Source organism: Lagopus muta, chromosome Z (genome assembly GCF_023343835.1).
Source record: "Lagopus muta isolate bLagMut1 chromosome Z, bLagMut1 primary, whole genome shotgun sequence".
NCBI classification, from domain to species: Eukaryota; Metazoa; Chordata; class Aves; order Galliformes; family Phasianidae; genus Lagopus; species Lagopus muta.
In genome coordinates this window covers 56319512-56343148 of record NC_064472.1, presented here as the reverse complement: position 1 = coordinate 56343148, position 23637 = coordinate 56319512, and the positions used below count along the sequence as shown (strand labels likewise).

General features: G+C 41.4%; 2 protein-coding genes across 7 annotated transcripts in view; one reads left to right on the top strand and one right to left on the bottom strand.

Annotated features, from left to right (window-relative positions):
- Window positions 1-14943, top strand: part of SLC26A1 (solute carrier family 26 member 1) — a 37844-nt gene extending 22901 nt beyond the window's left edge. For 2 of the 6 annotated variants that reach the window (XM_048930812.1, XM_048930818.1), the window contains 2 exons: window positions 8109-8756; window positions 10955-14943. In XM_048930812.1, coding sequence (XP_048786769.1) covers window positions 8109-8756; window positions 10955-12475 — 2169 coding nt within the window. In that variant the 3' untranslated portion in view covers window positions 12476-14943. The other 4 variants (XM_048930813.1, XM_048930814.1, XM_048930817.1 and 1 more) reach the window with 4 other exon arrangements.
- IDUA (alpha-L-iduronidase) overlaps window positions 1-23536 on the bottom strand; it is a 46457-nt gene extending 22921 nt beyond the window's left edge. The window contains exons 1-2 of the mRNA XM_048930819.1: window positions 23310-23536; window positions 20257-20397 (exon numbers count right to left, since the gene is read on the bottom strand). Of these exons, the coding sequence (XP_048786776.1) occupies window positions 20257-20397; window positions 23310-23431 (263 nt within the window). The 5' untranslated portion in view covers window positions 23432-23536. The remainder of the gene's footprint in view (window positions 1-20256; window positions 20398-23309) is intronic.
- Between the last annotated feature and the right edge of the window lie 101 nt (window positions 23537-23637).

Here is a 23637-nt window from a genome sequence, read left to right as displayed (position 1 = left end):
TCACATGAACTTCTTGAGCTTCTGGGATAAGAGTGTCCCAACTACTACAAGGAAGTTTGAGATCTTGGAAACAGTCACTGGTTTTTGGAATTCATGACATTTAATAACACAGAAATGTGCTTCTCTTTCTGCCCCACTCTCATGGTGGAGTTGTGACTTCTCATTTCCTTCATTTTATTATTTCCTTTCTACTCTTACAGAAAAACAAACAACTTCTTGCTCTGGAATAAAAGGCTTTGTTGGATCCTGACCCTTTGCAGACATGTTTGTACACTGTACCCCAGAAACAATTCCCTCTGCTGGCAGCGAAGGAGTAATCATATTTACCTATCCAGAAACATAACTTGATTCAAGTTTCACATCTCAGATTCTTATGGCAAGCAACTGTACCTGCTCTTTCTTGGCTGAGAAACACACACATCTCCTCATCCTTTAGCTTGTAGCCCAACATAACTTCTAATAGAAACACTGGAAATTCAATGTCTCAAATGGCAAGTTCCAAATGCAGTTCCTATGAGTCATGGGTCTGTGCCCAGTCTGTTAACTTACACTGCCTAGTTACCACATTAATTAATGTTAGGAAAAGCATGATTATTGGTTATTCGGACAGCTCTGCACCAAGTAAAAGCTAAGGTAAGAGAGGAATTTCATACAGTCCTATCACAAAATCATAGAATGGCTTGGGTTGGAAGGGATCTCAAGGATCATCAAGTTCCAACCATCCTGCCACAAGCAGATCAAGTAATAGATCAGGTTGCCCAGGAATCCATCCACCTTGGCCTTGAATGTCTCCAGAGATGAGACATTCACAACCTCTCTGGGCAACCTGATCTATTCCAGCACCTCACCACTGTCTACATCTTCCCTTCACCCTTGTTCTATCACTATCTACTTATATAAGAACTTTCCCTCCTGTTTATAATCTCTCTTTAAATACTGGAAAGCTCTAATGAGGTCTCCCCACAACCTTCTCTTCTCAAGACTGAACAAGCTGATTTCATTCAGCCTCTCTTTACAGGACAGGTGTTCAAGCCGTATGACCACCCTTCTGGCCTTTCTCTGGACCCTTTCCAAAAGTCTGACATCTTTGCTGCGTGGTGAGCCCCAGACCTGGATGTGATACTCCAGGTCTCACAAGAGCAGACTAGAGAGGGACAATTCCCTCCTTCTCCCCGTTGGCCACTACTTTTCTGTTACAGCACAGGCAACTGTTGGCCTTCTGGGCTGCAAGCACACATTGCTAGCTCATCTTAAGTTTTTCAACTACCAAGACACCTAAGTCCTTCTCAGCAGTGCTACTCTAAAGGAGTTCTTCTTCCAGTCTGTACACACATCTGGGACTATCCCAATCCAAGTGCAAAAACTTGCACTTTGCTTTACTGAGCCTCATTAGGTTCACACGTGCCACCTTTCAAGTTTATCAAGGTCCCTCTGGATAGCATCCCTTCCTTCTGCTGTGTCAACTGTAACACTCACTGTGGTGTAATCAGCAAACTTGCTGAGGATGCACTCAAACCTATCATCTATGTCACTTATAAAAAGACTACCGGTCCCAAAACAGACCCCTGGGGGACACTGCCTGCACCGGGACGTAAAGCCACTAGCCATAATTCTCTGTCTTGTGACCTTCCAACAAATTCCTTATCCACCGAACATTCTACCCTCCCATATCTCCGTATCTCTCCAATTTAGAGATAAGCGTGTAGTGGGGAAAAATGTCAAAGGCCTTACAGGTAGCCAGGTAGATGACATCACTTGCCTCCCCTTTGTCCACCAATGCCACCACTCCATCACAGAAAGCCACTAGATTGGTCAGGCACGGCCTTGGTGAAGTGACTTGATCATTTATACACTTTACAGACAATGAACACAGTCTTTGTCCCACTGACCTGCCTACATTTTACAGTCTCTTGTTTACACAAATAACAGAGATCTTGTGATCTAAATGCAGTGACCTGGAGGAATGGAACTCTGACCTCCAGTAGTCCTGTTCTCAGCAAAGAAAAGAAGAATACCCCAGACCACGAAATGCACAAAATCTTAGGCAAGACTGCAGTTCAACTCCTGTGCCACACATAAAATTAAAAGCTAATGCTGTATGACAGTGCATAAAGCAGAGAAAATCTCAAATAAGAATCAGCTTCAAAGGTCAGAAATGTGCTAGCCTGAACTCAGCATAATTTTTGGATCACTATTAGTTAATTAATAATCTCACGTAGTATTTAAACTCAAAGTCAGTGAGTGCTGCACGTATATCCAAGTTTTCAGAGAAGTACAAGTGACAGCACACTACCAAGCAGAAAGCCGAAGATTCCTTAACTACCAATTCCTCTCGAAGACTGCCTAGTTAATAATTATCATTTATGCAAATAGATCAAAGCCAGATTGACGACTTTCATTCATTCCAACATGCAAAAACAGAGCTGAACATTTCTGTCAAAAAGTTATTCAGGTAAGAGTCTTGCCTTCCCTTTCACCTCTAAACACAGTTTTTGTTCATTCTATGCCTGTTCTCAAGTGTGCCAAACTGTCTCTTTTCATTTATATTGTACACTGATGCTGATTTGTAAGTGTTCCATTATTCTGTGCTTCATAGATATTATTCATAAGATAGATACTGAACAAAGGTCTTTGAAAATTGTAGTCTGCAACTGGAATAGAACTAAACTTTCCTACAAACCTGGTCTAAGAGTTTAATACTGGGTATTTGGCTTGTTCCTATTCGTACTTATAAGTACTGTATGAAGCTTGGCTGGTTCAAAGAGTATTATTAGTAAAACAGCATCTTCAGAGCAGTTAGGTAAGAGAAAGAAACCATAAATATCGTCTGTATTGGTTCTAGTAAACCTAAGATACCAACGAAGATAATGGGGAAAAAAACATGAGTATGAGCTATCTACTTATTTTTCTCTACAACAGCTTAAAATGGCATAACAGCCATGGAGAAGGCATCCAGCAAAAGCATAGGGCAGAAAACAGTTTTCTGTTTAGCACTGCAACTGAAGACGAAGATCTTGGGAGAGCTATACTGGAAGACTTGTTTAAAAAACAGACTTTCACTTTGGATCAGCTACCTTTCCAAAAGAAAGAAGTCTGATCTTACGGAATGCTCTTTAGTCCCCATATAAAATGCCCCTTTGGCAGTCACGCCCTAGGACTCTCCAGGAGAACAAGACAATTTTCCCTGTATTTTGATCAGCACGTTCTGGAAACCCAGAACAAAAATAGTTCCTGGAGAACCACTCCAACTACCTTTTTATTTATTTCCAAGGTCTGATCATTCCCATGAATGATCTTAAAAAATAGCTGCTCTTTGACTGTGTCATTTCTCTTCTGGCCTGCATACCACCTCTGGGATCTTTAAGCATCAGTGGTAGTCCTCTTTCTCACTAAGGCACTGTACTAAGGATCAATCCTTTGGGGAAACAGCAATTGAATCAAATATTTTCTGAATGCATACATTTGAAAAAGATCTTAAATTGCATTGGAAATACTAGATTAGATTTAGAGCCAGAAATAAAAACTGTGATTTTGGGATTTTAGTTAGAAATATGAAACTGTAAATATTTTTTTCCTCTTTCACCTTCATATAAGCAGAGAATTGAAACAAAATACAAAAATGCTTTAAAGCCATGGCAGCTTGCCCAATTGGTCAAAATAAACTGTTCCCATCAAGTTTCACATGCTTTTCCTCAAAAGCACCGCAGTATTCTTGGCCTAGAGTGGGAAAATTTCCTAAGTCAGCTCTTAAATAAATGGTTTTCGTTGTGGGCACCTTACTTAAGTTTGCTTCCAAGCACATTTAGGCCCTGGTTGTCAAATGCTGAAAACACAATTGCTTATACAAGACAGAAGGAAACATTCATTTAACTTTTCCTGGTTTGTTTCTAAAACTTATTATCTACATCCATGTTTCCAAGTTCTTCTGTACAATAAAAATTTAATAAATCAAAGCAGCAAATGCTGAAACAGTATTGTATTATAAGCAGTTCAGATGATTTTATTTCAGTCTAGTTCAGGTCCTTACCACACCTACTCAAATCCACACAAAAAAACAATTTCTGGATCAGGCTTTTTTATTTATCTCCAGAAATCAGGATACACAGGGGCAAAGCTTCTGTGTATTTTCCTTTGAAAAAGGCTGGTTTGCATGCATAACACTCCTCTCCACATTGAATCAATGCACACTAGGTGAAGCTATTGGAAATTTTTTTCAAAACTATGCCAATGCTCAGAAACAGAACAGTAACGTAGTCACAGTCACTGGAATTCAAGAGAGGTTTCTTATAAGCAGAAAAGGCTGCTGATATGAAGTACAAATAATATGAACTTGATTGAACTCAACACCAACACATTTTAAATCAAATACTTAGATGAAGTGAGGTGTCTTGTTTTTTCTGTGATTTATGCAACAGAACTACAATGAAATTTCGGACTATAAATGCAAAACTTGCTCCATCCATACTACCTTTTAGCTGATCTTTCACTGAACACTGAAAAAAAATGCAAGCATCAACAATTCTCTTGAATCATACACAGGGTTTCATCCCATCTTACAATGGCAGTCACTGTTACAGCAAGAGTGATGCTAGTGCAGAATTGTGATTTCTGCCCAACATACAGCTTTTCTAAGATCACTTTAGCATAGAGAAGCAGGCTTATCTTGCTTTTCCCTCGTGTGCTTTTTAGATACACAGTTTCTTTTTTTTTTATTTTTTGGTTTGTGAGAGAAGATCATGATGGAGAAAGAAAAGGATGCATCAGTATACTTTTTTCTTTTTTTCAGCTTGTGCTGCTCCATAGAAAACAACTCAGGGAGAATGTGTCCCACCAGGGATTGCCTGTCAGAAAATCTGTCAAGATAAATCCCACTGAACGTGTTGTGATGAATGCTTCCTCTCATTGAGAGAGCTTTTGTCAGTTCCATGGTATGGTGAAAAGACAGGAAGAAAGACAGGACTAATGCCAGTTGGAAATTCAGTAGTTTGTTCAGCTTGATTGATTCTTTGCTTTGCTTCACTACTTCACAAGATAAACTGAGTCACTGCATTTGCCCTGATGAAATGATAGGTTCAGGCTAAAACAGAAAATTGTGCTTTTTGCTCATATTACCCTGGACAATTTGAAAAAAGCCTTTTAGATTCCAAACATTAAAAATTACCCATTACTTTGATACAATATGAATAGGTCATACATGCAGCATGTAGACTTCACATGTAGTAAACAATTGAGAATGTTCCAATATCTAAGTTAAATTCAAAAAATGAACACGTTCTGTTCTATATCATGCTTCATTTGCATGTTTCCACTAAGAACAGCTCTTTCAGTAAATGATGGGAAGCCTTTGCTTGAATAAAGGCAAACAGTATGTTCTGAAGCTTTGGTGGGGTAAAAGGCAGCTGGAAACATGTGTTGTCCCTGTTCCTACACACCACTGAGCATGGGCAGAACTGAAAAGTCACTTTAGCAGAACGGCAGAGGAGTCTGTTTATTAACACCTTTACTGCCTGAATACTGCTCAAGTATTACCACTGAGGAAGGATGGTGTTATATCTCAGTGCCAGAATCAGCTGGCTAGTCACTCATGCAAGGAGTATACAGATTTGTCCTTTCCCATCCTGTTTTTGGAGCAGGCAAAAGCACTGAAAGTTCCCAGCTCTCTACTAGGCCACACAAAGGTAAGGGTGATAGCTGCTATTCACAGTGGAATGCCATTTCCTTCCATTGAAGCAACTAAGTTATTGCTGAACTACTGGCAGTCTAAGAACTCTTGGGTTACATAGCTGAAAAATGTTTTGCTGGTAACAACATCCCCTACATTATTTGCTGTGGCTTTACTACATTCTAAAAGCTTCAATTAAACTATAATCATTAACAGCACCTGCCAAAAATGGAAACTCATTTTAGAGTTGTTTTACAGCTAGCCTGTTCATTTGACGTTGCCGTTTGAAAATACATCTAGCAGAAGAAATAGTTGTTTACAGGGAGAAAGTCCTTATTTTCAGAGGAAAAAGAACTGAAGAAAAGGATCTCATGTTAGTATTTGCATTTTAACTTGAAAACATTTTTCCATGAGGCAGGTTTTTTAACCTTAGGCTCAAATTGTGAAAGAATACATAGGGTGTTTTTTTTTTCCCAAATAAGCTTTTTAGTTTACAACAAACTACCATTCTGATTGTCCAGCAGAGCAGATACTATGCAGATAATATAGACATACTACAAAATTATCACACATACACAATATCTCTTAACAGATTTAACAGAGAAACTCTATTCTAAAAATATTATGTATTGAAAGCTACTATTATCCCCTCAGGAAGCTGCACAGACTGTAAATGTCTGTTATTGCTGTTTTGTTTTGCTGTTTTATTGTTGATTTCTTTTTAATACAAATTTATTTGTAAGTAAATCCTGCAAGATCAGAAGACAGCAGACAGTAACTGTACAATTAAGCATCTGAGCCTGGAGTACAGAAGCCAATAAAATCTCTTTTAAGTAGCCTATCAAAAGCGAGCATTGGATACTGAACTGCCCAGTAGCTTGTAACTATGTTAAACAAGGCCACTGTATTTATTTCTTGGCTGTCTGAATTCACTTGGCTTTAAGAAGTAGGTGGCATTTGCATAGAACTTGCAGTCCTCAAGTACAAGACTCTCAAACTGATCTAGGTAAGAGAGGAAGCACTGTTTTTCTGCATCTTTTTAAATGAGCGTCTTCATTACAGTTTCTAGCATTTAGTATTCTACAAACTTTAATTATTTGCTCTTAAGTAATCTTCTTAGTGCTGTAACTTCTCTCTTTTCTCTCACCTTTGCATTCTAATGAAGGTTAGATCTAGCTTTGCCATCTAGGAATGTCTTGCCTAGCATAACCTCTCAATACAGTAGAGTCAAAACTATATTTGACAATACAACTAGAAACTGACATAGATGTTTCTAAATAATTACACTAGAACTGTAATTTCTTTTGTGATGGAAAGAAGCTATAGCAAAGAAATGTACACAGTGGGAGTCAAAGATTACTTAATGTAACTGGGATGGATATAAATCCAGTAATCTTTAAAAATATATTTAAACTACCATGCAGGTTATTTTCAGTTTGGACAACCACTTCATACATCTCCAACAATAATCTCTTTTTTGCCTTTTGGCATACCATGAGCTACATACTTTAAACATTTAAGCACCCTGTTTCAAGATGTATTAAACTCTGGATGGCCATAGTACTTACATTGTGTGATTCAAAACAATACCTTGAATATCTTTTTAAAGACTTTTGCATTGGCTCCATGCACATCATTTATCTTTGCTTTCAATTTCCTGACAAAAGGTATCTGTTAAAAGCTGGAAAAGGTTCATAAGCAGGACACCTGAAGCAGGACAAACATAAAATACTTAATAATGAGCCACCTTCTATTAAGGGTGCCTACATTTAGAAAGCTTACAGGCTTGGCGATGTATGCATTTGTTTATCAATCACACTTCCGGATGTTACATAGCAGTTATTAGAACCACAGACAATTTCTAAGAGTCATCAGTGGTTTGTGCACAATTTTTTACCTGAGACTAAATTGTTGCACCCCAAGGAACTCTGTTTTTGCAGGTTCTACTAGCAAAAACCACCCACTGTGTGCTGAGGACATCTGCAGTGACAGATCACTATAACACACATGAATACCAAATCAGTACATTATTAGAAATACACTATTAAAAAGACCACAGACTATCCCACTACTATGTGCTTATTTTACACCATCAACTGCTGCCTGTTACAGCTGAGACCTTTATGACAGAGACTTTTATGATGCAGCATCTGGAAGAGCTGAATTATCTGTTGTACAAAGAAATGACTATTTTAACTCAGTTTTTTTTTTCTTAGTAAAATAAATTGGATTCAATCAGAGACATATTTAAGGTTTTGTACAAAAGGTTTTGATCGATCTAAAGATTTGTTTCTTAGTGCTGTGCGCCCAGCCACCAGAGACCTGTGTTGGGATACTGTTTCCTGAAAAGCTTTTTTTAAGGAGGATGAACTATTATTATTATACATCTGTGCTAAAAAAAACATTCACTAGCTCCACTCTAAGAGGCATTTTCTTCACACTGCAGGAAAAGATACATGAAGTAAACACTAAGACAATGGAAAGACCACATGAGGCTACGAAGATGGAAAACACTTCTTCCTGCTTTTTCATGGAAAGAAAGACTCGTGTGAAGGCAAACAGGAAAGAGATTGTGCTAGCCAAGCTGAGGAAGAGCTTCTCCTGCACACCAAGGAAACTGAAGAACTTTGTAATGGACTTCTTTCCTGTTTTACGATGGCTTCCCAAGTACCAGTGCAAAGAGTACATTTGGGGTGATGTTATGTCTGGGTTAGTGATTGGAATCATTTTGGTGCCCCAAGCAATCGCGTACTCACTACTGGCAGGCCTGAAGCCCATTTACAGTCTTTACACATCTTTCTTTGCCAACATCATCTATTTCTTAATGGGCACATCTCGTCACGTCTCAGTTGGCATTTTCAGCTTGATAAGTTTAATGGTGGGACAAGTTGTGGACCGAGAACTTCTCTTAGCTGGCTTTGACTTAAATGATGATGCCACACCAGCCTTGGGTCATGGCTCCCTGCAGACTGACAGCCAGTCCAACACAACTGTCTTCAATCTTACCACTGAGGGGATGAATGCTGAATGTGGAAAAGAATGCTATGCCATAGGCATTGCTACAGCCCTGACATTTGTGGCTGGAGTGTATCAGGTAAGTGGTTGCTGATATTCAGAGACAAACTATGAAATTCCTAAAGCTTTCTTGCATGACCTAAGTTCTAACTGTCCTTCCATGTGAGCCACAGTATCATTTCACTTGAATAATCCTGGACTTTGAGGCTGTTGATGAGGTTCAACACGGCAAAGTACAAAGTTTTTTGGCACTTGGGCCGGAGGAATCCCAGGCATCCGTACAGGCTGGAAGGAGCGGTCCTTGATAGCAGCCCTGTGGAGAAGGACCTGGGGGTCCTGATAGATGAAAAACTTAATATGAGCCAACAGTGTGCTCTTGCGGCTTGGAGGGCAAATGGTATCTTGGTCCATCAAATGATGGTCCATCAAATGGTCCATCAAAAGAGGGGTGGCCAGCAGGGACAGGGAGGTGATTGTCCCCCTCTACTCTGCTCTTGTGAGGCCCCATCTGGAATACTGCGTCCAGGTGTGGAGCCAGCAGTACAAAAAAGACAAGGAGCTGTTGGAGAGGGTCCAGAGGAGGGCCACTAGGATGATCACAGGACTGGAGCACCTCCCCTATGAGGACAGGCTGAGAAGCTGGGCTTCAGCCTGGAGAAAAGAAGGATGTGGGTTGACCTCATTGAAGCCTTTCAATACCTAAAGGGAGCATACAGCGGGGAGGGGAATCAACTCTTTGAAAGGGTTGATATTTGTAGGACGAGGGGAAACGGTTTTAAGTTGAGGGAGGGGAGATTTAGGTCGGACATCAGGGGGAAATTCTTTACCCAGAGAGTGGTGAGGTGGATGCCCCATCCTTGGAGGTGTTCAAGGCCAGGTTGGATGGGGCCCTGGGCAGCCTGGTTTAGCATTGGACATGGAGGTTGGTGGCCCTGCATGTGGCAGCGGGGTTGGAGATTCATGATGCTTGAGGTCCCTTCCAACCCTGGCCATTCTGTGATTCTGTGATTCTGTGACTGTTTTCTCCAGGAAGCCTAACTCTGCAGACAATTCAGAGAAAACATGATGTAGGCAGTTTTATCAGCAACAAGCAAGCACAAGTAAAATAAATCTTTTGCAAGACTAGTAACACTGCTTTAACACTCTACCATCTCAGTCTTGCTGATTTCATGGGACTGTGAATCAAATAGAAATCTCGTCGCGAGGGAAATTCTGAAGTACCTATGTACTTCAACAATAAAAAAATGATTCTGTGATTCTAAAAAATGTTATCTCCCTAGATATTTTAATGAAGGTGCAGGCTCATTCACCTACTTCTACATTAGCTCAGAACACACTGCTCAGTGTTTCACTACCAAGTGCTATGTTGTACCAAAGCACTGTCCAGTGATAAGTCAGAAAGAAAGCAGAAAGGAAATGAGGAAGTAGACTAAACTAACTTTCAGACAGTGGTTTGTTGGACTGTTGGACACTCACCAATATGCTGCCCATCATAAGGATATCAAGAGAACACATAAGGAAGCACCATGAACATATCTGTGAATTGTCTGCATAAGATTTAAGAGGGAAGACCTTCCCTTTACTAAGAACTTTCAAGTCATGTACATGAACAACAAAACAAAGCTATATTTTCCAAAGCAATCAAAAGAAGCAGCAGCAACTAGTTAGGACAATATCCTCAGATGTGTCAAAGTTTGTGGTCTCTTCTGCCATTGTTGATCTTAGGCATGCCATAAAGGCCTTGTTGTACTTTCCCTTGTGTTCACAAGGCTGACATCAAAAGCTGCTTAATGTAACCACATCACCAGAGAACTTAGGGTTAGGGTTGTCACTGTTGTCACTCAAATTCTCTTTACAAAACAATCTACAAGTTGTAACTGTAATCGCTTTCAGTCAGAAAAAGAAAAGAAAAGAAAAAAAAGTTTATATAACAGCACTTCTTGATCCACTGCTCTTAGGCTTAGGAAATAAAATTCTGACAAGCCACTGCACTGGACTTACTTCAGAATAATACTGGAGTTAGGAAGTTCAATTTGATTATTTTTCAAATTTCTAATTCATCCCTTGGTTTTGTAGTATCCCATAACCCATATCCCATATCAGGAATCATTTTTTAAAAGCAGATTGGAAACACTAAAGGATAACTCCTACTTTAATTTTCAACTAGCCAAATGCTATCTGCCTCCAGCTATTTTCTCTCATCTGTACTTGCAGTATCATAGTATCATTTAAGGCTTATCTTTTTTTTCTCTCTCTTTTTTTTTTGTGTCTCCCCAGGTTCTAATGGGAGTCTTTCGTCTGGGTTTTGTATCTATTTACCTGTCTGAATCAGTTCTAGATGGCTTTGCAACTGGCGCTTCCTTAACAATTTTAACAGCTCAAGTGAAGTATTTGATTGGAATAAAAATCCCACGTAGCCAAGGGCACGGGATGCTTGTTATTACTTGGATTAACATTTTCAGGAACATTTCTCAGGCTAACATTTGTGATATCATTACAAGTGCCATTTGTATTGTTGTGCTGGTTACTGCTAAGGAACTGGGAGATCGTTACAAGCATAAGCTGAAATTCCCTCTTCCAACAGAGCTGGTAGTTATTGTTGTGGCAACACTAGTGTCACATTATGGAAACTTAAATGAAGTGTATTCATCCAGTGTCTCCGGAGCTATTCCAACAGGATTTATTGCCCCCAAGGTACCACGTTTTGACTTAATGATCCGTGTTGCTGTAGATGCCTTACCTCTTGCTGTAGTCAGCTTTGTCTTCACTGTATCCCTTTCTGAAATGTGTGCAAAGAAATACGCTTACACTATCCGAGCCAATCAGGAAATGTTTGCTGTAGGGTTCTGCAACATCATTCCCTCTTTTTTCCACTCTTTTGCAACAAGTGCAGCTCTGGCGAAAACACTTGTGAAAACATCTACAGGCTGCCAGACTCAAGTCTCTGGAGTGATTAGTGCAATGGTGGTTCTGCTGGTACTACTCTTCTTGGCACCTCTCTTCTACTCCTTGCAGAAGTGCGTCCTGGCTTGTATCATCATTGTCAGCCTTCGAGGAGCTCTGAGAAAGTTCCGAGATGTGCCAGCACGGTACCATGTGAATAAGGTGGACACAGTGGTTTGGGTTGTTACTGTGTCTGCCTCTGCCTTGATCAGCACAGAAATAGGGCTATTAGTTGGTATTGTTTTCTCCATGTTATGCATCATTGTTCGGACACAGCAGCCACGGACAGCCCTGCTTGGTCAAATCCAAGATACCAACTTTTATGAGGATGACTTAGAATATGAAAATCTCTCTTCGGTTCCAAAGGTCAAAATATTTCGTTTCGAGGCACCACTACATTATGCCAACAGAAACTATTTCCTAAAGTCTCTGTACAGATTGACAGATCTAGATCCTAACTTAGAAGCTGCCAGAAGGAAGAAATATGAGAAGAAGGAAAAACAGCATCTGAAAAAAGAAAATCAACCAACTGTTAACGGACTGGGCAACAGAGACACCACTCTGCAACTAGTCCCTAAGCAAATTGACTTCCAAGCCCTTGTTGTAGATTGTTCATCCATCCCATTTTTGGACACCACTGGAGTTAATACTCTAAAGGAAATTCTAAAAGACTACAAGGAGTTAAATATTTCTGTTCTCTTAGCTTGCTGTAATCCCTCAGTGATAGACTCTCTGAAAAGAGGAGGTTACTTTGGGAAAGATTTTGGAAGTATGCAAGAAATGCTGTTCTACAGTATACACAATGCTGTGCAGTTTGCAAAAGACCAAAAGCTTACAGCAGACTGCTCTGTTTAATCCCATGTTTTCCTTGACAATATGCTAAAGAAAGTGACAGATGGAGAAGGGCAGTTTCCAATAATTAAGTTATCAGACACACTGTTGGTTTTGTACAGTAACGGGCCTACAAGACATTGTTCCCTGAAGAGTTCTGCAATTTACTGGATGCCACTTAGAATAGCCCTTTGGGATGCAGACCAGGGCCAGGCTGGGACAAGCTGGATAATTATCTGCACCTCAATTTCAGAATGTGGGTGAAAAAGAAGTGCATCTTGGGGCAGTTTTACTCCTTTTGCCATTATGATACATGACCAATATGTGTGTCATGTTACTGTTGTGGCTGGAAGTCTGTCAAGAGCCATCTGCCTCTCCCAGTGGCTTCTGTTAAGAAGGATGAGCCATATATGCAAACACAATGGATCTCTGATCATGGACATATAATGATTTAAACTCTGGCTTGCAAAGTCCTGCCCATTCCATCGTTCAAGACCTGCTCTTTAGCAACTCCCACTATTTGCAAACAAGAAAATGTATAAAGTATTGTGGGATGTGTTACACCTCTCCTCATCACCCTGATTGCAAGGGCTTCATGACACAACTTGCCACAAGTGAAGAAACCACGGGCTATCACAATTTCTCTCAAAACCATCTTCTCAAGATAACTTCCTGGAGTCACTTGTGATATTGGAATATGTTAATTAATTATGGAGGGTTATCTCAGTAACCTCTAATAATACAGGAAGAACCATGACCTTGATGCACAATTTTCTTGTGTCTAGAGAAAAGAGATATATGGGATTAAGAAAACAGAATGGCTTTTCTGACAATCATACAGTTACCAGAGTAGTTACACCACCCTGTCAAAATGTGTTATGGCTGTTGATGCAACTCTAATCGAGGGACACACAAGGATCACTAAATATAAACCCCAAGACTGTGATGCAGCACATCATGCCCTTCCTACAACAGCCTGCAAAGGTACAAGGGTAAGCCAAGAAGGTAGGAGAAAAGAGGATAGAATGAGAAGTTAATCTGTGATCTACCATGTGGGGGAATGGTTAGTCAGTCAAAAATGCCAGGCTGGTACTCTCTGATGCACTTCTAATGAAGTAGTACATATAGTCCACAGCAGTATAACTATCCAAGTAGAACAATGCTTTGTAAGTTGTACATCCCCAAACACTAGAAAAATCTCACCACGCTACAGACCATTCTACATACTACTGACTTTTTTTTCCCCACCATGTAATTCTTTGATTATACATCTAATAAGCCATGTTTTACATGTTTGTGTTAATTTTCATGACAATTTGCATTGAGTTATTTATTCTGTATGGTGTCAAATGATACCCTCAGAGTCAGTTTTGTTGTTTTATATGTATGCTCTCTCTATACAAATAAGCATACATCTAGGTTTTGATTCTAGTTATACTGATTCTCGTACTGTTGGTACTTAGTGTTCTAGCATTGACAGAAAACTCTTTCTTACACTGAGGTCTAAAATTACCCACATGAAAGGGAGGACAGCTGCCCTACCTTTCTCTTCTTATTCATGGCTGGTTCACATGTGGAACCAAGCAGAGAAGGAAACTGTCACACTTGTACTTTGTACACTTAGCAGACACCAGAAATAGGTTACATGTATGCTGAAACTATTTCTTAGATATACCATTAAAACAAATGCCACTTTGACGCATCATGTGATTTGCTTATTTCAACTTTCAGGTCACTGAATGGAAGAACAATCTAACTGAGGTTCTCCAGGTGCCCCAGAGCCTGTTTGACTCTCAAGAACATATATTTCACTTTAAAAAAAAAAAAAAACAACAAAAAAACTACATTCCCAAAAGACAAAATAAAAGTGTCTTAATAGGAATTGAGAGTAGCACAGTATTAGGTAAGTGACTCAATGCTGACATTCTCATGCGTTCATTACAGAAAAGTCAATCAACTGTACACTGCTAGCACTGCCAGAGCAGTAAAGCCTGACAGAAATGCCTGTCTAGATATTACAAGATTGACCACTGGCAGCCAATTCCTGCCATAAAACAATTAAATAATATAATTATTTAAAGTGGTGACTTGGTACGACTGGCTTATTTTATTTCATAAAAACAAACGAACAAAGTCCAAGGACAAAGTGTTGTATTTATTTTTATTTGCAATCATTCTTTGATCTGGGAGTATCTCTTTTAATGTTTCGCCAGGAAGTGGGTTCACAAGAATTAGTGCTACACAATTGGTAACAGTACAGACAATTTTAGGCTGCTGTGACCAAGTAAGCTGCTGTTGGAAGTAAACTTAAATTTTTTCAATAGAAAAGAAAAACATTTCCTAGCAATCTACACTTCTTTTATCTTCATGAATCAAGTTACCAACCTAGAACATAAAAGGGAAAAAATGTAAATTCCTTTGACTCTTGATGAATCTCATCTTAGAAAAGAAAAAAAAAAAAAAGAAAAACAACTATCCTCATGGAAAGTGTATGCTTGCAACAACCTCTGGGGATAAGTAGAAGTTGCCAATGCAGTCCTTTTTTACCCATCAGACTGAGAAATTAAGTCAGAAGCTATTTTTCATCATATTTTGGCACCAAAGGAGAGCAGAAAAACTCTTCTATGCATAAGAAGAGGCTTGAGCTTTAGTACTTTTACTAGAAGGAAACCATCAACTGGAAGAAAGTTTAAGAACCATTACCTGTTTCATTGACAGATCCGGCTCACAATCAAGTCGAGTAGGACAGCATAAAACACAGCAGGGAAATGGCCTTCAGTGTGATGATGTAGGGATGCTCGGAGACCATGAATTACTTCAGAGTACAAAAAATGTCACTTAAAAAAAAGTAAGCCCTTTTCCAGCAGGTTAATGTTTGCTATACTGCACTGCATCAAGACTAAGCATATGACTGAAAATGTTACAAACTGCCAATTCTCTTCTCTCCTATTGTACCATGAACTATGTACTGTGACTTGGGAGAGGAGCTGGGGATATTATTGTAATTCCAACTAGGTTAATACTAATTTTGAAATAAAATTGTTATATGACTACTAGAAAATGTTATATCTATCATGTATATTATAATATTTTTGTTCACTATGGTGCCTTGCACAGATCATATATCCAACAAACTTTAGTACAGCTACTTAACAATAGGGACAGGACCTTATCTTGAGGACTGCGTGATTCCCATGGAGCTGGGCACGGAGTTGAGAGTATGTACCTCCAACTCTCCTCTTGCTTATTGGCAGGACAGCCAGAATATGTTGTCTAGGTTCCAGAAATAGCTACATTTACTGGGACTGCCAAACATCCCGGGAACTGTCCAGTCCATGAAAGAAACTTTGAGTTCATGTGTAACCATGAATCCTGTGTCTCATGATGTGAATATAAATATGTGTTTTTGGCTGAAAAATAAAAATAGCAGTTCTTCAAGCTCGCCTCATGGTATACTTTCATGGGTGGTAAAATATAAGCGTAATGTGGAATAAAGTAAAGGACAAAAGGTAGGTCTGGTGTCCTAGAAAAGAGTTAAAGCATAAGGGATGCATATGGCATTGAGGCAACTATTATTAGAAGACACAATAAAGAAGAGCACTCTAGAATACTCTAGAGCATTCTTTTCCACTTCTACATAGGCACATCTGCTTTTTGGGTGGAACATTTATATCACCTTTTTACACTTAGCACAACTGGAAAGAAAAGCAACGTGATACTGCTGGCCATCCTCTGTGGTGGACCTCCCAGCACACTGTCTTCTGTGGGTAGACCACATCCTCTCTATTCACCAGTCTCACAATATAAGCTAACTTTGCTGTTACATGGATCTTGTTCAAAACCTCTCTATGTTGTTCTGGAAATCACTGGCTTAGAAAAAGAATCGCAAATGCACAGAAGTAAGCATCAGCACAGAATTTCTCCTGTTCTGATTTGCAACCTTAAACCTATTTCTTCTTCCAAGCTCAATGTTCATCTGCAGGGCTCATGCTCTCTCCCTTTCCAAAGACCACTGTTGCTCAATTTACTGTCTGCCTATCCAGTGTTTAAATGCCATCTTTGGCAAATGAATTTTAAGATTACAGTTTTGGATTTTTATTTATTTATAGTATGTTTTGTGTCCTACCTACATCAATCACTGCTATTCTAGGCATCTTCATTTTTTATTCTACTGGGCACACTGAATCACAGAATAGTAGAATCACACAGAATCACAGAATGGCCAGGGTTGGAAGGGACCTCAAGCATCATGAATCCCCAACCCCCCTGCCACATGCAGGGCCACCAACCTCCACACTTAATGCTAAACCAGGCTGCCCAGGGCCCCATCCAACCTGGCCTTGAACACCTCCAAGGACGGGGCAATAAAAATAATAGAATAATAATAAAAAAGTTTGTGTACAAAGCGACCTTCAAAGACCATTTAACCCAACACCCAGCCACAGCACAGGACATCTTTCACTACATCAGGTTGCTCACAGCCCTGTTGTTCAACGTGTTCAACACTTCCAGTGACCGTGCATCTACAACTTATCTGGGCAATCTGTTCCAGCGTCTCACTACTCTCATAAGAGAAAATGTCTTCCATATCACAGAATAGTTTGAGTTGGAAGAAATCATCTATTTTCAACCCCTCTGCCATGGGCAGGGTATACCATCCATTAGATCAGACTGCTTGAAGAGCCATTCAACCTGGCCTTGAGCACTTCCAAGGAAAGGGTATCCAAAACTTCTCTGGGCAACTTGTTGTAGTATTCTACCACTCTAATATTAGAGATTTTTTTCTAGTAACTACCCTAAATGGGTCCTCTTTTTATTTAACTTACTCCTTGTCCTATCAATACATTCCCTGATAACAAGTCCCTCTCCCTCTTTCGTGTATGAAACCTTCAAGTATTCTAAGATGTCATGCAGTCTGCCCTGAGCCTTCTCCAGGCTAATCAACCCTAACTCTTTCAGACTCTACTGAAAGGAGAGGCGCTCCGGTCCTCTGATTATCTCCATGGCCCTCCTCAGGACCACTCTAAAAGGTCCATATATCTCTTGCACTGGAGGTACTCCATCTCTTGGCTGTGGTACTCCAGGTGAGTCCAGAAAATAGCAGAGTAAATGGAAAGAATTACCCCCTTCAATCTGCTGGCCATGTTTCTTTTGATGAAGACCATGATAGCAGAAGCACAGAATCACAGAATTGCAGGGGTTAGAAGGGACCTCAAGAGATCATTGAGTCCATACCCCCTGCAAAGCAAGGTTTCCTACAATAAGGCACACAGGTATGCATCCAGACAGGTCTTCTCCATAGAAGGAGAGTCCACAGCCTCTGGGTGGCCTCTTTGTCCTGTCACTAAGCCTCACCCATTTGCCTTCCACCTCACTTTGGATATTTATAATCATTAATCAGATCGTACGTCAGCCTTCTTTTCACAAGGCTGAATATATTCAGGTTGCTCAGCCTTTCCTCTGAAGGGAGATGCTCCAAGCCCTTTAGCATCTTCACAGGCCTCCTCCAGACTCCTTCAAGGAGATCTCTGTCTTTTTCGAATCAAGGAGCCCAGAACTGGACACAGTATTCTAAAAGTGGCCTCACCAGGGCAGAGTAGACAGGTAGGATCACCTCCCTCCATCTACGCTTTTTAATGGGTTCCAGAATACTGCTGGCCTTCTTGGTCACAAGGGCACACTGCTGCCTCATGGCCAATCTGCTGTCCACCAGAATACTCAGGTTGTTCTCCACAGAGCTCCTCTCCAGCTCCTCTCCCCGATCTGCACTGATGCATGCAGTTATTCCTCCCCAGGTGCAAGACTCCACAATTACAGTTGACTTTCTGGGCTGCAAGCACAAAATGTTGGCCCATTATCCAATTCTCCATCCACCAAATTCTCCATTCCCAAACCCTTCTCCATAGATAAGCTTGCAATCCACTCATCACCCAGTCTCTACTGACATTGATGACTATCCAATCCAGATGCAGGATCTTGCACGTGGCCTTATTGAACTTCATAAATTCCTATGTAGAACCACATCCCAAGCCTGTTAAAATCCCTCCGGAGGGCATCTCTCCCTTCAGGTGCAATCAACAGCACTAGTTAGCTTGATATCACCTGCACACTTGCTGAGTATGCACTCAATCCCACTTTCTATGACAGTAACAAAGATATTAAATAGTATGGCCCTTGTATGGACCCTCGAGGGATGTTACTTGCTATTGGTTTCCACTTGGACGCTGAGAAACGGACTGTAACTTTTTGGACACAGACATCCAGCCGATTCATTATCAGAAGTCCAGGTAGATGACAACAGTAGATCTTATTTACTGATCCAATCACTCCATTGTAGAATATCACTTGTCAGGTACGATTTGTCCTTAATGAAGTCATGCTGACTGTCTCTGATTACCTCCCTGCCTTTCATGTATTTTAGCATAGCTTCCAGGAGGATCTGTGTTCCACAGGCTTACCAAGCACTGAGTTGAGGATGACTGGTCACTGGTTCCAGCACTGTCCTTATTATCTTTTTTTAGAAAGCGGTGTGCTATTTTCCCAAGTCACTGGGGACTTTTCCAGACTGCCACAATTTTGTTCCCCAAGACCCTGGCTTGGGGTCGAGGGACTTGAGTGATTAGAGGAGAATGGCTGCGAGTAAAAACTGAGACAAAAAAAAAATAAATTGGCAACTTCAACCTTCTCTACATCAATTGTCACTAGTTCTCCTATTTTACTTATTGTCGTGGAAGGCATCCTTTCCTTACCATTCCTTACATGTGACAGCACTCCCACCTGAAGTGCTTTGGTAAGGAATTTACAACTACCACCCTATTCTAGCCTTTTCCTAACTTTTCCCAAAGACATATTACTTGGAAAGGGAGTGAAACACTGCAACCTGAATATTAAAAGAAGACAGCCAGAGGGAGCTGTAGGTACATAAACTCCCTCTCCAAATCTGTGTAACACTTTGACCTGGATACTAAAATCAGGCCTATAGCCAGAGGGAGCTATAGGTACATATGAGTCAGCTAGACTGTACACTAAAAAAAATGAACTCTTAAAGTCTGGTTTCTTCTAGTTCTTCATCTCAGTACCGAGTAGCTGCAAGTGTTACTGCACTAACAACAAATTCAGCTGGACTTGGAGGAACAGCAGCAATAACTATGGTGTAACTTGAAAACAGCTGGAATGACCCTTGATTGTAATCTGGCTGAGTTCTCTCTATAGTACTCAGCATATACTGCTCCAACAGCAAAGCAGAGCTCTTCCTCATTTAAAGGAGCACTAAGGTCTCCTGAAGAGCCCTGTCTTCTAGGCTACACCAAGCAGTATTTTAAAAGGATGCATCCAATTATAAAATGCTACACTATGACCTCAAAACACGTAATGAGTCTCAATTCTGCTAGCCTGAGACCTCTTTGGAAGTCATTGTACAACTGGGAATCAAGTCACTGAGCTTCAAACAGCAGCCAGAGAGATGTGGAATAACTCCAGTATATGATGTAAGATGGTCTTGGTACAGCTGATCAGTACACCCACCAGATTCTTCTGATGAAAAGAAGCCTCAAGGGCGCTACTCAGCCTCTTGTTAGGACAAAATGCATGCAAGTTAGCCCCATCTTACTCAAGACAATCTCTCTCTTTCCTCAACTCATACACCCCCAAACTATTCCAATCTACTGGCCATTATCTGACTTCCATGAACACAAAATACACAACCAGTCTGCAGTTAAACTGTGAGAACTGCCAAAGTGAGCAACTGCTCGGCACCTTAGTAAGTCACTTTTTTTTTAGATTTTTGACATGAAATGTTTGCTTACCTGACAGTAATCAATTCCAGTAACCAGTGAATTCGAACTTGTTCAATGCCATCATGAGGAACAGAAGAAATGTATGCAAGGTTCATCTCTTGATCTTTGCTTAGGTCAAATAGGTCAGCAGAGCTGTGAGGTAAAGGAGGGCTGTGGAAAAAGAACAAAAAAGAAGTAATGTATTACAACATTGGCTATCAGATCCACTGGGTATTCAGAACTCCCTGTGCTAAACATGTATCACCTGCAAGATCTTATCTGGCATAAGGAACACTGTCTTAACAAGGGACGAGAGTGAAACGGAAGCTAAGGAGTTGGACCTATGATGTGGCAAAGCAGAACAAAAATCAGGTACATTTCATTGCCACACTTAAAGTATCACAAGCAGTCATTGCTCCTCAGGTAACAGCTTCAGTCAGAGGTGGCAGGAAGTGGCTAAGCAGTGGCGATCACTTTACTTCTGAGTAACCAGTGATAAAAAAAGCACAGTGACTTCTAGGTTCTGGAGCAGGAGCCAGGTTTGCCCAAGACTGTGATAAAGCAAATACTGCATTGATATTCCTGCTGAAGTCTATGCGCTGACATCAACCCTTGCTCTGCTGTGAAAGTTACATCTGTGAGAAGCATCCATCACACCTCATCTCACCTTGAAGCATAAGAAAGTACTGGAGTATGAAGCTTGGTATTTCTATGATGCTGCAAGCCTTGAGCACGTTAAATTGCATAACAATGATCATACTAATATTAATTCAGTGCGACATTATTCCACCAAAATTAAGGAACACCAGAGCAAATTCCTGCTGCTTTTACCTCCGCAGAGAAATAACTGCAAGATGGAAAGAGATCTCACTCCTCGTTCTCCTCAAGTTAGAACATTAACTTAGAACATTGCTCTGTTCACTGGCTTTGTGCATCTTTCACCACTTTCAATTAGACTGCTAGGAATCTGCAAATTCTGAGTTTTGAACTGTTTACATTACAAGAAAGATAAAAACATAATTGTTTCCAAAGTTTGGTAAAATACTTCTGTACATCTTCCTGAAGCAAGAGGAGACAACTTGTACTATACTATACTGTTTACAGATAGTATAGTTACTGTATAGATGAGTAACAAAGTTACGCTTGGCCTACTGTGATGTCTCTTCTGATGGGTAGATGAGACAGGCTCCAAATTTACTACCACTTCCATGCTACCAAATGGGTTGTGTGACTTCAAATTTCTCCTTTTAGCAGTAAGTTTTACACATTACTCTTTTCTGCCAGGATTACCCTTTTCTGCAAGGATTCCCAAAGTTGTCTGTTCAGCCTCCATCACTGGCAGTAGATACTGCTGCTGCTAATGGTAGCAGCATCTTCTGAGCTATATTATTTTAACTATACTGCAGATAGTCGAACTGTCATCTTCTCCTTCCCTACTCCCTCTTTAAGTTAATCTCACCTCCTGCAGTTACTGAATGAGCCTGATACTGTACAGACTTCTGTGCCTGAAGGCAGAAAAACCTGAACCCACCTTGAAAAAGACTTGACACGTTCTAGCACAGACACTACCATCTCATCTCCTGCATTCTTATTAGAAAGCTAAGTCTTGGCACATACTACATTCCTGCGGTGCTTCATGCAAATCAGCTAGCATATGAGAGCTCTTCTGTGCAACTTCATTAGCATACAAGGCACTTAAAATGCCATCTCCCAAAGACTGCCTCAAGTCACACACGAGACTGAGAAGTTACGGAATCTACTTTGTCTAGAAATGTACCAGCCATCTGGGTGGTTTTCATTGTTCCAATGGATAAGGACAGTATCAACTGCTGGATTCTGAAGGAGTGTTTTATGACTGCACTGAAATTCAAACTTGCACAAATGCACTGTTTCACCCAGTGGCAAACTAGACAGAAATCAAGGCATAAAGCACTCACAGGCATTACAGGCATTGCCCATCCTGAATAAAAATGTTGAAATTCACACTGCCGGAGAGAAACCTTATGACCATGACAAGACAGAACAGAATGCTGGAAAACCAGCATTTTTTGTTAGTTAGTTCTGGTTCCTCTTGTGAATTGAAAGCACTCATCAACGAAAATTTTAAGGCTTGAAACCTCTCAGGCTTTGTTATCCACTAATCCCCAGCTGCATACGTGCCCAACAACTGGACCCAGAGTGGCTGTTCAAGGGATCCATCACTAACACTGCTGGCCAAGTATTACAGCATAATTGAATAGCTGCTGATAGAGCTGGTCGGTAGAGCTGCTCCTTCTGCTCCTTGGTCTCCTCACTGATATCTTTCTCACACTTGCAGTCTTATAAAATTTATTTCACATAATTAAATGCCTGAGTGTTTCTCGGGTTGCGGTTTAAATGAGAGAAGTGTATTATTTAATGCAGCTTTTCTTAAACGCTTTTTTACCTTGCAAGTAGAAATTACAAACAAAAGATGAAAATCCAGAAAGCTCAAACCTTTCTCTTCATAAGCTTGTTTTTAGATTAACATACACTAGCTGATTTTAGGCCTTTTTCCGCTGACATGAGAAAACACTGTAAATTTTTCCAACTCTTTTCTCAGGGTCGCCTTAAGCACTGTATTAAAAAATTCCTTTTAAACCTAAGTGCAGGTTGCTGACCTAACACCGCTGTGACACAGCCTCACAACTGCCACTTAACCCACTGCGTGCCTAAGCGGCAGAGGCCACAATCAGTTTACACCCGGGCTGCGGAACACGCCGCCTCTCGCTTTTGACCCCGCTCTGAGAAACTCGCAGAACTGACAGGAAGGGCCGTGAGTTCAGCGTCCCACAGCTCACGCTGCTTGGGGGCAGGAGGGAGGACGTGACGCGTTCGGGGGCCGACGAACAGCGCAGCAGCAGGGCGGGCGGCCCACCCCGCGACGCAGCGTGACCCACGTCGGCAGGCCGGCGGGAGCGGGCTTCTCCGGACAGGCAGCGCCGGCGCACCACGGGCATGCTGAGCTTCGGGCGGGTTGCGGGCAGACGACCCCTCAGCGCTTCTCGCCCGCGGCACCGGGCCCGCCGCCGGAGCCCGGGTCCGCAGCAGGACAGCGCGCTTACCAAAAGCCTGTACTCCTCCAAAAGTGGCTCAGGGGCCGCTCGGCTCGCCGGACATCCACGTACACCACAAACGCCGCGGAGCCCGCGCCGAGCTGCACCATCAGCCAGAGCAGCACCCCCATGGCGGCGCGGGGAGCGAAGCCGGGCCGCGGCTCCGTACCGCCGACCGGCGCCGGCCGCAAACGCAGCCCGGACGCGACGACGGGAGCCCGCCCACCGCGGGAGTGCCGCGGCTCCCCGCCCTGACGGCGCTGTGAGGCGGTGGGTGCTGGGCGGCCGCGTGCAAGCTTCCGAAACGGCAGTGTTACGTTTCGGCGTGGCCAAAAAG